Source organism: Schistocerca serialis, chromosome 9, assembly GCF_023864345.2.
Source record: "Schistocerca serialis cubense isolate TAMUIC-IGC-003099 chromosome 9, iqSchSeri2.2, whole genome shotgun sequence".
Taxonomy (NCBI): Eukaryota; Metazoa; Arthropoda; class Insecta; order Orthoptera; family Acrididae; genus Schistocerca; species Schistocerca serialis.
The window spans coordinates 162,237,427-162,250,732 of record NC_064646.1 but is presented as its reverse complement, the minus strand read 5'-3'; the positions used below and the strand labels follow the sequence as shown (position 1 = coordinate 162,250,732).

Genomic DNA, 13,306 nt, shown 5'->3' with positions numbered 1-13,306 from the left:
CACCAGTAAAGGAGACCGCATGTAGGACGCTGGTGCGACCTACTCTTGAGTACTGCTCGAGTATTTGGGATATGTAACGAGTCGGACTGAAGGAAAACATCGAAGCAATTCACAGGCGGGCTGCTAGATTTGTTACCTGTAGGTTCGAACAACATAAGTGATGGTTCAGGAACTTAAATTGGTTTCCTTGGAGGGAAGGCGACTTTCTTTTCGAGGAACTATTGAGAAAATTTAGAGAACCGACGTCTGAAGTTGACTGCCGAACGATTCGAGAAATTAGGGCTCATACGGAGGCATATAGACAGTCGTTTTTCACTCGCTCTATTTGCGTGTCGAACAGGAAAGGAATTAACTAGTAGTGGTTCAGGGTACCCTCGGCCAAGAACCGTACTATGGCTTGAGTGTTATCTATGCAGATGTAGATGTAGATGTGGACAGCACCACACATAACACCCCGATTATCATATTCCGTTGGCGCCCGACAGAAAACTTCCCATGCAAAGTCCTGGCGGTGGCTATGATAGACTGATCGACAGCGAATCGGTCGCACATTGGGCGCGGGGCGAAAGAGAATCTGAGGGAGTTGGTTCCTGCCCGCTGCAGGAGTCGATTCTGTACTTTGCCGCGCTTGCTGCAGAGTAATTTCATCCGCAGTTTCATTTGTCCAGCTTTCCGCGCTCGCCCTTCGATCGGTCTCCAAGGCACAGCCTCATCTTCATGCAGCGCAGCTCACCACGAGAAATGGCCGTCATCAATACACCGCCTTTCGCTGTACTATCGGTAAAATACGCAGCTCCGGCCTGTAGAGTTTCAGTTGGTTTTCCAGCCGTTCAAAATTCGAATTGAGCTTTCTCAGTGTTATCTTCTGTAGAACCACTTTGGCTCCTTAGGTGATATCGTGGTAATGTATCTGATTACTCACTTGTTTATCGATATTATATATTTCACTAGTTCCCTTTGTTCCCCCCTCTCGTAGTGGAGAAGCACACTAGATTCCATGCAGTGGCGTTTGTACTAGGTTCTTCCCAACACCTCTATCAAGTGAAGAATATTTACATGTTTGGTTTTTCGTTATCATATATGAATTTATGTAAAGACACCATTGGCTAAGTCTAACCGAGAGGGGTGTTTTCTGATCATTTTTGGCAAAATTTCGTCCAATGTTCTTTCTTACAAGTCTTGAGAAAGCGCTTGGTGGCTGAAATATACCTTTTATAAGTGGTAGTTATCTCATGATGTATGCTGCTTAGGTCGACTCCATGCATGTCCACTTATCTCTACTCAGTGCCAACACTCTTGATACCATCAAGCAACTGACTGTCGGCTGGTGTCTATAAACACACTTCTGTGGAACAGAAAGTGAGGACAGTCGTTTTCGGGAGATGTTTCCACTTTGGAGCAAATAGGGCATACAGTTTTCAATCACATATCATTTCATGATATATATGTGGAAGCATATTCACGTTTTTCCTAGACACAATCCCGTATCTCAAAACTTCCATGAAATCATAGTGCCCTGAAACAAATTGTAATTGTAAATACCAAACAAAAATGGGCCTAAAAACTAATAAATGTTGTGTCAAAACTGTGTAGACATTTTTAAACAACTCACAAAAGCAGTAATACAAGCTCAAATTTTCGTCACAATAACTTTAGATATACTTACTTTCACAGTCTATGGAGTTCCTTGATATGCCTACTATAAAAAAACCGTGTCACAATCTTCTACCATGACGAAGCACAATCTTCGAGCCAACTGTTGCTTTGAACGCTATGAGTGACTGCTAAAAGAACCTCATGGTACTACTATATGTCTTTGTCTTGCAACAACATAGTTGGTTTCATGCTAAAGGTACTGATACTTCATTTAAAAAATTTAAAAAATGATGGTTTCAGGCAAAAATCACTGGTACTCAAAGGAATGAGGCCTATGTTTAATATCGGTAGACTTATTGTGGTCAGAAATTCCCTCTTTTCCCTGTGCTAGTCTGCTTTTTATGTCGTCCATTCTTCGTCCGTCATGGGTTATTTTGATTCCAAGGTAGCAGAATTCCTTAACTTCGTCTACTTCGTAATCATCATTTTGATGTTAAATGTCTCGCTGTAGTCATTTCTGCTACTTCTCTTCACTTTCGTCTTCCTTCGAGTTACTATCAGTCCATATTCTGTATCATTAGACTGTTCATTCCAGTCAACAGATCCTGCAATTCTTCTTCACTTTCTCTGAGGATAGCAGTGTCATCAGCGAATCATGTCATTTATATCCTTTCACCGTGAATTTTGGTAACACTAGTGACCCTTTCTCTCTATTTCCGTCATTGCTTCTCCGACGTATAGATTGAACAGTAGAGGCGAAAGACCGCATCCCCGTCTTTCATGCATTTTAATCCGAGAAGAATCTCGTTCTTGGTCTTCCAGTCTTATTGTTCCCTCTTGGTTTTAGTACATACTGTATACCAACGAACCCAGCAGAACTTAGCAATTGCTAAATGTGTATCGGAATTGGATGAAACTACTGATCATTTTCTGCCCCCTCTCTTTGTTTATCTCCTCCCCCTCCCCTCACTTCCTGTCCAACACCTCCTTCCCCACTCTCTGACCATCTCCTCCTCCCTCCTTTCTCTGCACATGCCCTGCTTCCCCCTCTTTATATCCATTCCATCCCCGTCCTTCTCTTTCCATTTCCTCTTTCCTCCTCTCGCTGACCTGTACCTTGTTTATTATCGTAGCTAACGAAACCCTGATTTGGAACTAAAAGTCGCTTAAAATAAATAGATAAATCGGTTGGGATCACTGTATATGTGAAAAGTGCACTTATCCACCTGCTAAATTTATGAGAATAGTAGCTTCAACCACAATGTTTTGCACAGTTTTAATCTACATAGTTTACGAAGTTTCAGTCGATTCAAATTCCGTAGCAGTATTCTAATCATAAGCCCATAATCCTTAAATACATCTTGCCTGCTTCCTGTTAAAACCGAGTGTGAGGAAGGAAGCATACACTGTTGTGTATACAGTTTTTATTTAAAATTGTATACAACGAATATGATGGGAAAAACAATTTGTCTAATGGTTTAAATGCCCTGCTATCGTAGTTAAAACTGATTTCGAGAAAGAAAACGAAACATTACATTTTCCACCATAGCATTTTCTTCCTTCCAAAAACCTTTACATTGAATTTATATATCCTCTGTCCGTCTGAATGTTTATTAGCGTGTAGCGAAAAAATTTGAAGCAAAGCAGGTGTTGTGTACATAGTTCCACATAGTCAGCGCGTACACAACTTTCCCACTAGAGCGCGCCCCGCTATGCACAACAGCGCAGGCGCAGCGCTCGTCCGTCTCCGCACTACGAGATGGCGTTGTCTTAGAGAGGGACCAAATTCTGCTTCCGTCGATCCGCGTATTAATATGTAATGCAGCTAAGGTAGGACCTTTTCTCCTCGCGGATCACACTCGCGCAGTGATACCTGAACACTCGAGGTATCATAACGAGTGTACAGACCTCCAGTTAGTCAGTCTGCATTAGTCTGTACCAGTCTATAGTCAAGTTTCAGTCTGCACCTAATAAGATTATCACATTCCTGTAGATAGCCATGAAGAGAAATGTATAGACACTTTGTCAAGTATCAGAGATATGTGAGAATAAGATTAACGTACCAAGACCAAAGGAACATCAGATTGTCAATTGTAAACAGCATCCAGAATCAAATTACATAATATCTATGATTTTTATTATTTTAATAAATGTGTGTGGAAATTAATCAAGTTCTGTTTAAAGTTGGTCACTGTCAGTCTGCTACTCTAAGCGTACAAGTGGCCTTTCTATCGTCTGACCTAACGGCAGAAGATAAACACGCCACGAGAAGACCACGAGACATATTGCTGACACTCGCCTACTTCGTTAGAGCGACAAGTCAAATAATCTGATGGTGTGTGTACCGAAGGTCTTACAGTACGCACACCACAGTAGGTCAAGAACTTTTTGAGATTTTTGCTATAAACTTTTCCATATATGTCGCCAATGTCCATCCAAATGTTTATTAGAACATTATACAAAATGTGTGAGTGTGAATTCCTAAGGGACCTATCTGCTGAGGTCGTGAGTGCCTAGGCTGACACACTACTTAAACTAACTTCTGCTAAGAACAAGACACACACCCATGGTCATGCCCAAGGGAGGACTCAAACCTCCGGCGGAAGAGGCCGCGCAATCCGTGAGATGGCGACCCAAACCGCGCGACCACTCTACGCGGCGAACATGATGCAAACATTTGAAGTAAATCGGTCAATAACTTTTCGAGATTTTTGATAACACTGTTAAACATCAACTTGCCTTTATATGATAGTATAGGTTTTAAAATTATATTTACGTACAATATATGTTGAAAGTGTATAGCCGGCCGGGGTGGGCGAGCGGTTCTAGGCGCTACAGTCTGGAACCGCGCGACCGCTACGGTCGCAGGTTCGAATCCTGCCTCGGGCATGGATGTGTGTGATGTTCTTAGGTTAATTAGGTTTAAATAGTTCTAAGTTCTAGGGGACTAAAGACCTCAGATGTTAAGTCCCATAGTGCTCAGAGCCATTTGAACCATTTGGGACTCGAGATGTCGAGTGTCTGCAGTGGCTGAGCAGCCAGTGTGTGTCGCAGGGGCGGTGCCATGGGGAAGTCGCTGCCAGCGGTGGCTGCCGGCCACTGACGGTAGAGATGAGCGCCTCACCCTTCCACGGGAGGCCCTTCGTCTTCCGCGTCAACGACAACGGCGGCGGCCCGCACCTGCTGCTGCAGGTCAGTGAGACCTGCTCTATCGTAATCAGTCACAGGACCGTTGTTGGGCCGAGAGCGACAATCCAAGGTAAGACTGTTGTGACCGGGAGGTCTGTGCGTCACCTTCAGGCGCTGCGAGTGCTCGACACCTATCTGCTATAAGGTTAATGCTGGAAATTGAGGGCTATGTGTCCTGTGGTACGGACACCTGTATTGGAGTCAGCTAATTGAGGATTTCTTCGGAAAAAGGGAAAAGCCAAGGATCGAAAATAAAGTTCAGTAGTTTGTAGGGTCACTCCAGAAGAAATGCACATTGTTTTTTTTAACTCTAGAAATATACACCAGTGTCACTCTGACCCCGAAGTTTTCCTTCTTTTTTTTTTTAAGAATTGGCCACTGCACACACACAGGTCACTGCCACCAATGTAAATTCAGCATTGACGAGACGTAGTAGAGGACGGGCGTTCGCAGTTTTGATGCATAGATGTTTAATTATTTTGACAGAATTATGTTTTGATGAATCATTGTGATCCTCGTGGACACATTGTGTAACTGTTCTGTCACAAAGTGTGAAATTCGTTTATGTAAAATGACACATAGGAATGACATTTTACTAACGGGAAACGCTATAAGGGAAGCGTTGTTAGAAGAACTAAACCGTGAAAGTAACGTAAGTGACTTTCATGATGAAAGTCATTCTGAAGCTGATGTTCCTCCAGCAATTATGGACAGTGATGAGGCTGATCAGTCCGACGAATCTTCAGACAGCTATGTAGAAAGTAGAGAAGTCCGCTGTAAGGATGGTCATTGTTGGAACACAGTTGTATCTAGCCAGATGCCGATAACATGTTTTTCTATATTCCAAGAGTGTGTAAATAAGGAATGACGGGTTTTATGAATTATTGAGAACACGTCACATCATTCATGAAATATGTACATTTCATTAAATGAATAACATGTTTATCCAGTTAAACTGCAAGTAAAGTCTTTACTTCCGGACCACCTTCAAGTTTCGTAGGCGAATAGTTTCCATAACAGAATGAGATTTTCACTCTGCAGCGGAGTGTGCGCTGATATGAAACTTCCTGGCAGATTAAAACTGTGTGCCGAGCGGAGACTCGAACTCGGTAAACGAGGTACTGGCGGAAGTAAAGCTGTGAGGACTGGCCGTGAGTCGTGCTTGGGTAGCTCAGATGGTAGAGCACTTGCCCGCGAAAGGCAAAGGTCCTGAGTTCGAGTCTCGGTCGGGCACACAGTTTTAATCTGCCTTGAACTTTCAGTTTCCATTGTCTCGAATGTGGGTGCATTAATACTATACTGATCGAAAAAGTACAAGCGGGAGGTTAAATAAAATGTTTTTAGTTCGTAAGCCTCAGATTTCATTACAAAATATCTCACTTTCAGGCAATTTCTCCAGTAAATAATTGAGAGCAACTGTGACCGTGGTCTGCACTTCGTGTGACGATTTCAGAGGTGTACATTACTACGGTTAAATATACAATTTACTTTCCACTTTCATATTTTTCCAGTACGTTGTTACAGTCTTGAAAGACGAAATGTCATGTACAGAGTTCCATTCTACAGTCAGTAACACGGAACCTTTAAATGGGATCACTTTGTTGTCCGTCTGTCTTTCTGTTTGTCTATCTGTCCGACTGCTAAAAACCATTTTCCTCAGGAACAGGCAGACATATCAAATTTAAATTTGTGTCGCGTACTAACGTCTACGGTCCCATGGAGGTATAATAAATGTAAGCTTCTGAAATGTAAGTCAATGCTATTTATGTCACATATTTTGATACTCGCAAATTCACTCATCCAAAATTACAGTGTACTTCCCGTTGGCCTAGAATCATAAAATTTGACAAGAAGGAAGGCTTAACAGTACATGTAAAGTGTTAATTTGTAATTACATCACACGAAAAAATTCTTTTCTCATTTGTTATCCAACTTGAAACTTACAATTATAAAACATTCTCGAAAGTTTTGGAATTTCAAGGATCGATATGTTTCCAATATCAGTGTCGATAACAGACAAAAATCATCGAGAGTCTCGATCGCTAGGATCGATTACCTGTCTATATATACATACTCAAGATGGAACGGAACTCTCACAGCGCGAGACCTATACTCGTACCCGGCCAGTTTTTCCACACTCTCTCCCTCCCTTTCAACTGCCTTACCCCACAGAGGAATACACAAGAACTTCACAACAGAAGTCAGGAACTGCACTCTTGAGCACTATTTAGCAGCGTTCACAAGGGAACCATCATCTTCAGATTTCGCTCAGCAAAGGGATTCAAATGTTCAAATGTGTGTGAATTCCTAAGCGACCAAAGTGCTAAGGTCATCGGTCCCTAGACTTACACACTACTTAAACTAACTTAAACTATCTTATGCTAAGAACAACAAACACACACACACACACATCCATGACCGAGGGAGGACTCGAACCCCCGGTGGGAGGGGTCGCGCAGTCCGTGACATGGCGCCTCAAACCGTACGGCCATTTCGCGCGGCTGCAAAGGGATTCTTTCGGTTTACTGAAGAGGTGGTTCTCTCGCGGTACCAGATCAGGGCTGCAGAATGAATGTTTCAGTATTGTCCATCAAAGCTTTCTGATCTCGGCGGTGGTTTTCTCACTGACATGTGGCCGAGTGTTACTATGCAACAGTAAAACACCTTGTTATTGCCGATGCTGCCAAACGCGATACATTCGAGCATGAAGCTCATGCGCTGACACGTAGGGGTTGGAATTGGAAGTGGTTGCGTGTGGCATGAAGTCCACAAGCAACAGTCCTTCTGAATAGAAAAACACAGTAGACATCATTTTTCCTGCTGAAGGTGCAGTTTTGAATTTCTCTTTCTTCGGCGAGTTGTCATGATTGCATTCTATATGGGCTGCCTCCGTTTCAAACTGATGCTACCAGGTTTCATCTTTGGCACAATTCTTGCACGAAATTCGTCTCCTAAATTCTCGTACTGTTCCAAAAGTTCCCTGCGTACTGTCTTTCGTGTTTCTTTATGAGCGTCTGTCAACGTTCTCGAAATTCACGTGGCTGAAACTTTTTCAGGCTTCATGTGTCTCAATATTCTACGAACACATGGTTTTCCTACTCCCATTTGGATTGACAGTTCGTTCACTGGTATGTGTTTGTCAGATAAAATCGGGTTCAGAATACGCTACACATTGCGAAGAATCTGTGCAGTGGTCGATCTGCCAGTGCGCGGAAGGTCCCCAGTATTTGCATGCCCACTTTCACCAGACGCACTGCTTGTGCAACGACTAACTGTAATGCGATCAGCAGCGTCATCCCCGTACACCTTCTTCAGTCTCTTGTGAATGTCTGTCACTGTATCGCGTTCACAAGAGTTGTATCAGAATACGTTCCTTCAGACGATCATGAAGCGCAGCTACCACCTTGAGTGTACAGCGATAGCGCGACTAACAGAAACAGGTTGAATTAACTTTTAACACAAGCAGTAAGAACGTATGCCGTCCATGAATAGCAAAGATATAGAACATCAGTTACATTTTTTCAAAAAATATTGTTCATTTTGTTTGGAGCAACCTTCGTTTGTATTTTCTGTATTTTCTGTGTTCTACCATAGGTAACTATACAAGAAGTTCGTAGGTGATGCGGAGGAACTGGACAAAAAATTCAAGTCATACGGGAGGTATAGTTCTGCCGGTGCGAAGGAAATGTCTGTTCAAAAAACATGGTATTTTATAGGTTACTATTTATGCTCTCCACCTTTCCCTGAGGTGAGGACAGCCGGACTACGTGACTAGCAGCATCGCGGAAATGTCCGAATTGTGCTCGTGGACCTTCATACGTCGCCACGAGTGAGGGTTCCTCGCTTATTTCGTATAAATAATATTAACAATTATCGCATGCACGCCGTTTGGTGGGGGTAGGGATGGCTGATGTTACTTTTTCTTTGCCGCAGTAGGGTCCTCGTGCTTCAATACCTTTGCTCGGCGTTCTCATGCTTAGAAGACTGCTGGGTTATGAGTTAGCATTACCACATGTTCACCGCAGGCGTGATACAACTGTGTAACTGGAAAGCTCTGTATGACCAACAAAGGTCTATTGTTTAAGAATACAGCTTTATTCAGCGACTCTGACCAGGTGAACCAACAGGGTAATTCGAGGGAGTAGTAGTCGGTGAGACCCATAGAATGAGCGGTTGCGTTTCTGCTATTTGTCCATCTATATTAGTTCATAATACTCTGGTCCTTCAGTTCCTCCCACACTAATACTGGCGGTCGCGGTCGCAATCACATGATGTGCACTCAGTGCATGAAATTTACCATCGGCGCGTAGACAGTATCGTTCGCAATAACGCGATGTGTTCTTTGTAAGGTTAGCACTTGAATCCTACATCCTCAGCCATTTGTTGGATGTTTTGCAAAAAACAGACATAATGTCTTATGGGATAACAGAAATCAGTGATTTTATAATGTTACTTAAAATCCGTCTTGATTGCATTTTTTTTAAATTCATACGACCGGTTTCGATTCATTCAGAACCATCTTCAGATCTGATATTTCAGTTACAGGAGTGACGCAGCATGTGAAAGTTGCTGGATTTGTACGGGTTACTGCTGTAACTGAAATATCAGATCTGAAGATGGTTCTGAATGAACCGAAACCGGTCATATGAATAAAAAAAATTTGCAATCGAGACGGATTTTAAGTAACATTTGTTGGATGCATCCCAGTCTCTGTATTCCACTACAGCTTTTAGCTGGAGCTCGCTCTAGTAGCATGGAAGTTATTCTCTTGTATCCTAACACGAGTCCTGTTATTCTGCCTCTAATTTTTATCAGTGTTTTCTATAAGTCCCATTCTTCCCCGATACTGCGGAAAACCGCCTCGTTTCTTATCTCATCGTTCTACCGACTTTTCAACATCCTTTCGGAGTACTACATTTCAGACTCTCCAGTTCCCTTCTTTGTATGTTTTCTCACAGTCCATGACACACTACCACACAACAGTGTTTATTACCGTTCATACTCTCAGAAATTTCTTTCTCAGAATAAGGCTGATGTTTGATACAAGCAAGGTTCTTTTGGTCAGTAATACCTTCTTTACCTGTTTTAATCCGTCTTTTATCTCCTCCTTGCTTCCAAGATGGCAGAATTCCTGAATAATAATTATTAGTATTAAAGCTGTGCTGAATATGTGCTGCATCAATGTATAGGTCTTGTGTAAGCAAGCCGGTATGAATGGAATCTTGATCCCTCCAAGTTGTGTTACCTCTGGGAACGAAAGTCCAGGCACCTGGATCGTCGTCTTTAAACACTGGATCGTCATCAACAAATGACAGACTTACTGGTTACTCTGTAGCACTGTTTCTCACTCTGGTCTATAATTACCCCTTCTCGGGAGGGGGGGGGGGGGGGGTTGAAAGTCTTAAAATGCGAAAGCAAATTGTTTTTGATTATGTTTAAGTCACCACACATTTACTTTAAAAAATATCTCTATTATCATTATTTCGTTACAATCTATTAAATACATCATCGCCATAAGTCATTCACATGAATTGGTGGATAAAGACTTCCACCAAACCCTTCGACGCGTTTACGTCTTTTGCAATATGCAGTTTTGCTGCTATTGCATGTTGCATGGGGGCTTAATTAAATATGATTGAAAATACTTTTTTTTTTTTTTTTTTTGGTAGCTGTCTGTCCGATTACGCTGTTTCGTAAACGGTTGGCCCTGAGTAGAATTATTACGCTATCTGACTGCAAAGAACAACAACAAAGAATGAAATGAAAATTTTCATAAACACAGTTAATTAATTAAGTCCCCAGCAACTATAAAACCTACTAAACCAAAGCACAAGTATAACTGTTCTGTATGTGGGAGTGTGACTCAACGTACATCTGGCACGGTTCTTCTTCAACAAGACAAGAATTTTTTTAATACCAATTATACTGACGTGATAAAAGAAAATTAGAAATACTATAATTGCGTAAGGAAAGCAGAATTACACTCTAATACAAGAACACACGCCAGATGCTTTGTTGACTGAACCTGTAATGACGCATTATTTAGGACACTAAAATAAAAACAAACTGAGTTAATTACCTCATTTATATTGATGAAAATCATTCTAATCCTTACATTATATCTCAACCAGAACTCTCCAATATCACATCTCAGCAAGCACTGCCTAATAGCACATCTCAACAAACACTCTCTGCTACAACATCTCAGCACAGACTACCACGAGACCTCGACAGGCACTCACTACTACGAGCTCTCTCCAAGCACTGACTTCTACGAGTTCTTAACAGGCACTGTGGAGGCGGCTTAATAATACTCTTTGGCGCAATCTCTGGCGCAGTGGCTCAGTGTAGCCACCTTTCATATGCCCCTCCTCCACAGGCCAGAATTTGATGGTATTTTTGCCAGCATTGGTGGTGAAAATACCACCAAATTCGTCCAGAAAAATACAGACAAAAATAAAAGATAATATTAATACCTAAATATCACATAATTAGTTAAAATTTTGGCTTTGCACTGACTTTTCAATAACCTAATATATAAAATACAGTAGGCAATACAAATTCTTTTCATACATGTGGCTTTACATAATAGTTTACACAATACATAAAAAATCAGTTTATACAAATGTTCACATAAAATACTTTTAATTATTCAAAAAAAAAAAAAAACAAATAGTTGATAATTCCAGCCCAGCAATGGTCAACAGGTGCAAACACCAACAAGTGACATCGTTTCAGCAGAAGCAGTCCATCAGTTGCACCCAGCAATGTTGAGAGCAGGTGCAGACACCAACAAGTGACATCATTTCAGTAGAAGCAGTCCATCTGTGGCACCCAGTAAAGTTGAAGAGGTACACACAGCAACAAGTCACATTAGTTCAGTAGAAGCAGTCCATCAGTGGCACCCAGCAATGTTGAGTAGGTGCAGACACCGGCAAGTGACATCATTTCTATAGAAGTAGCTTCACCTGTGCACCCAGTAATGTTGAGCAGGTGCAGATACAAACAAGTGACTTCATTTCAGTAGAAGCAGTTCCATTAGTTGCACCCAGCAATGTTGAGTAGGTACACACAGCAACAAGTCACATTAGTTCAGTAGAAGCAGTCCATCAGTTGCACCCAGCAATGTTGAGCAGGTGCAGACACCAACAAGTGACATCATTTCAGTAGAAGCAGTCCATCAGTTGCACCCAGCAATGTTGAGCAGGTGCAGACACCAACAAGTGACATCATTTCAGTAGAAGCAGTCCATCAGTTGCACCCAGCAATGTTGAGCAGGTGCAGACACCGACAAGTGACATCATTTCAGCCGAAGCAGTTCATCAGTGGCACCCAGCAATGTTGAGGAGGTGTAGACACCAACAAGTGACCTCATTTCAGTAGAAGCAGTCCATCAGTTGCACCCAGCAATGTTGAGCAGGTGCAGACACCAACAAGTGACATCATTTCAGTAGAAGCAGTCCATCAGTTGCACCCAGCAATGTTGAGCAGGTGCAGACACCAACAAGTGACATCATTTCAGTAGAAGCAGTCCCATCTGTGGCACCCAGTAAAGTTGAAGAGGTACACATAGCAACAAGTCACATTAGTTCAGTAGAAGCAGTCCATCAGTGGCACCCAGCAATGTTGAGTAGGTGCAGACAGCAACAAGTGACTTCATTTCCATACAAGTAGTCCATCAGTTACACCTAGCAATCATGAGCAGGTCCAGAGAGCAGTCCATGATATTCACTATCACTGATCACACAGTTCATCAGCAGAAATTAATCATTCCTAAGTGTCACACATTATGTTGAAAAAGTGCGGGTAACAGTTCATAATATTTACCCTCACTAATCAGACAGTTCAGGCATGAACAATAGTTTGAATGCACATACAAATGCTTTTACACTAAACATACAAATCATAACAAACACACAAATGATGTCAGATAATTTTCATATTAACTATTACAAATACTCAAATATCAGTAAACCTATAATATTTATGGGTGTCAGTGCAAGCCACTACAAACAAATAAAATAATATTTACGAGATAGGTGGGTAGGATTAGGAAAGGAAAACACACAAAACACACTCATTCATCTTTCATCCACATTAAGTACTACTGTGTAATTGAATGGTGTTAACTGTGTAAATGTAATTCTGTCAAAATCTGATGTTCATCATGTGTATCAAGTAGTAGTGGCAGCAATGTATAACAGTCAATAATAGTTAGGTCAACGTCATAGTCATCATGTCAAGACCAATGTTTGCCAAGCCAGATCAAATGTACTGTTGTTGAACAACTGTCAGTGAGCCAAGACATGCAAATACTTCCTCTCTTCAAAAAAAAAGTATATACTGCTTAGTGATTTAACAAAGTGTGTGTATAGACTATCTTCCTTCTACTTTAGTGTTCTAGTCTGCTATCTTCATCCTCCTTGTTCCATAAGACCAACAAAAAAAATATGCATCTCACTTACTTTACCTGTTATCCACCAAAACTCCAATAATCATCAACTTCACACAATCTCAATAA

General features: G+C 41.7%; 1 protein-coding gene across 1 annotated transcript in view; it reads left to right on the top strand.

Moving 5' to 3' along the window:
• The window catches only part of LOC126419447 (probable tubulin polyglutamylase TTLL2), a 410,877-nt gene that overhangs the window by 43,886 nt on the left and 353,685 nt on the right, over positions 1-13,306 (top strand). The window contains exon 2 of the mRNA XM_050086635.1: positions 4,651-4,788. Within this exon, the coding sequence (XP_049942592.1) occupies positions 4,708-4,788 (81 nt within the window). The 5' untranslated portion in view covers positions 4,651-4,707. The remainder of the gene's footprint in view (positions 1-4,650; positions 4,789-13,306) is intronic.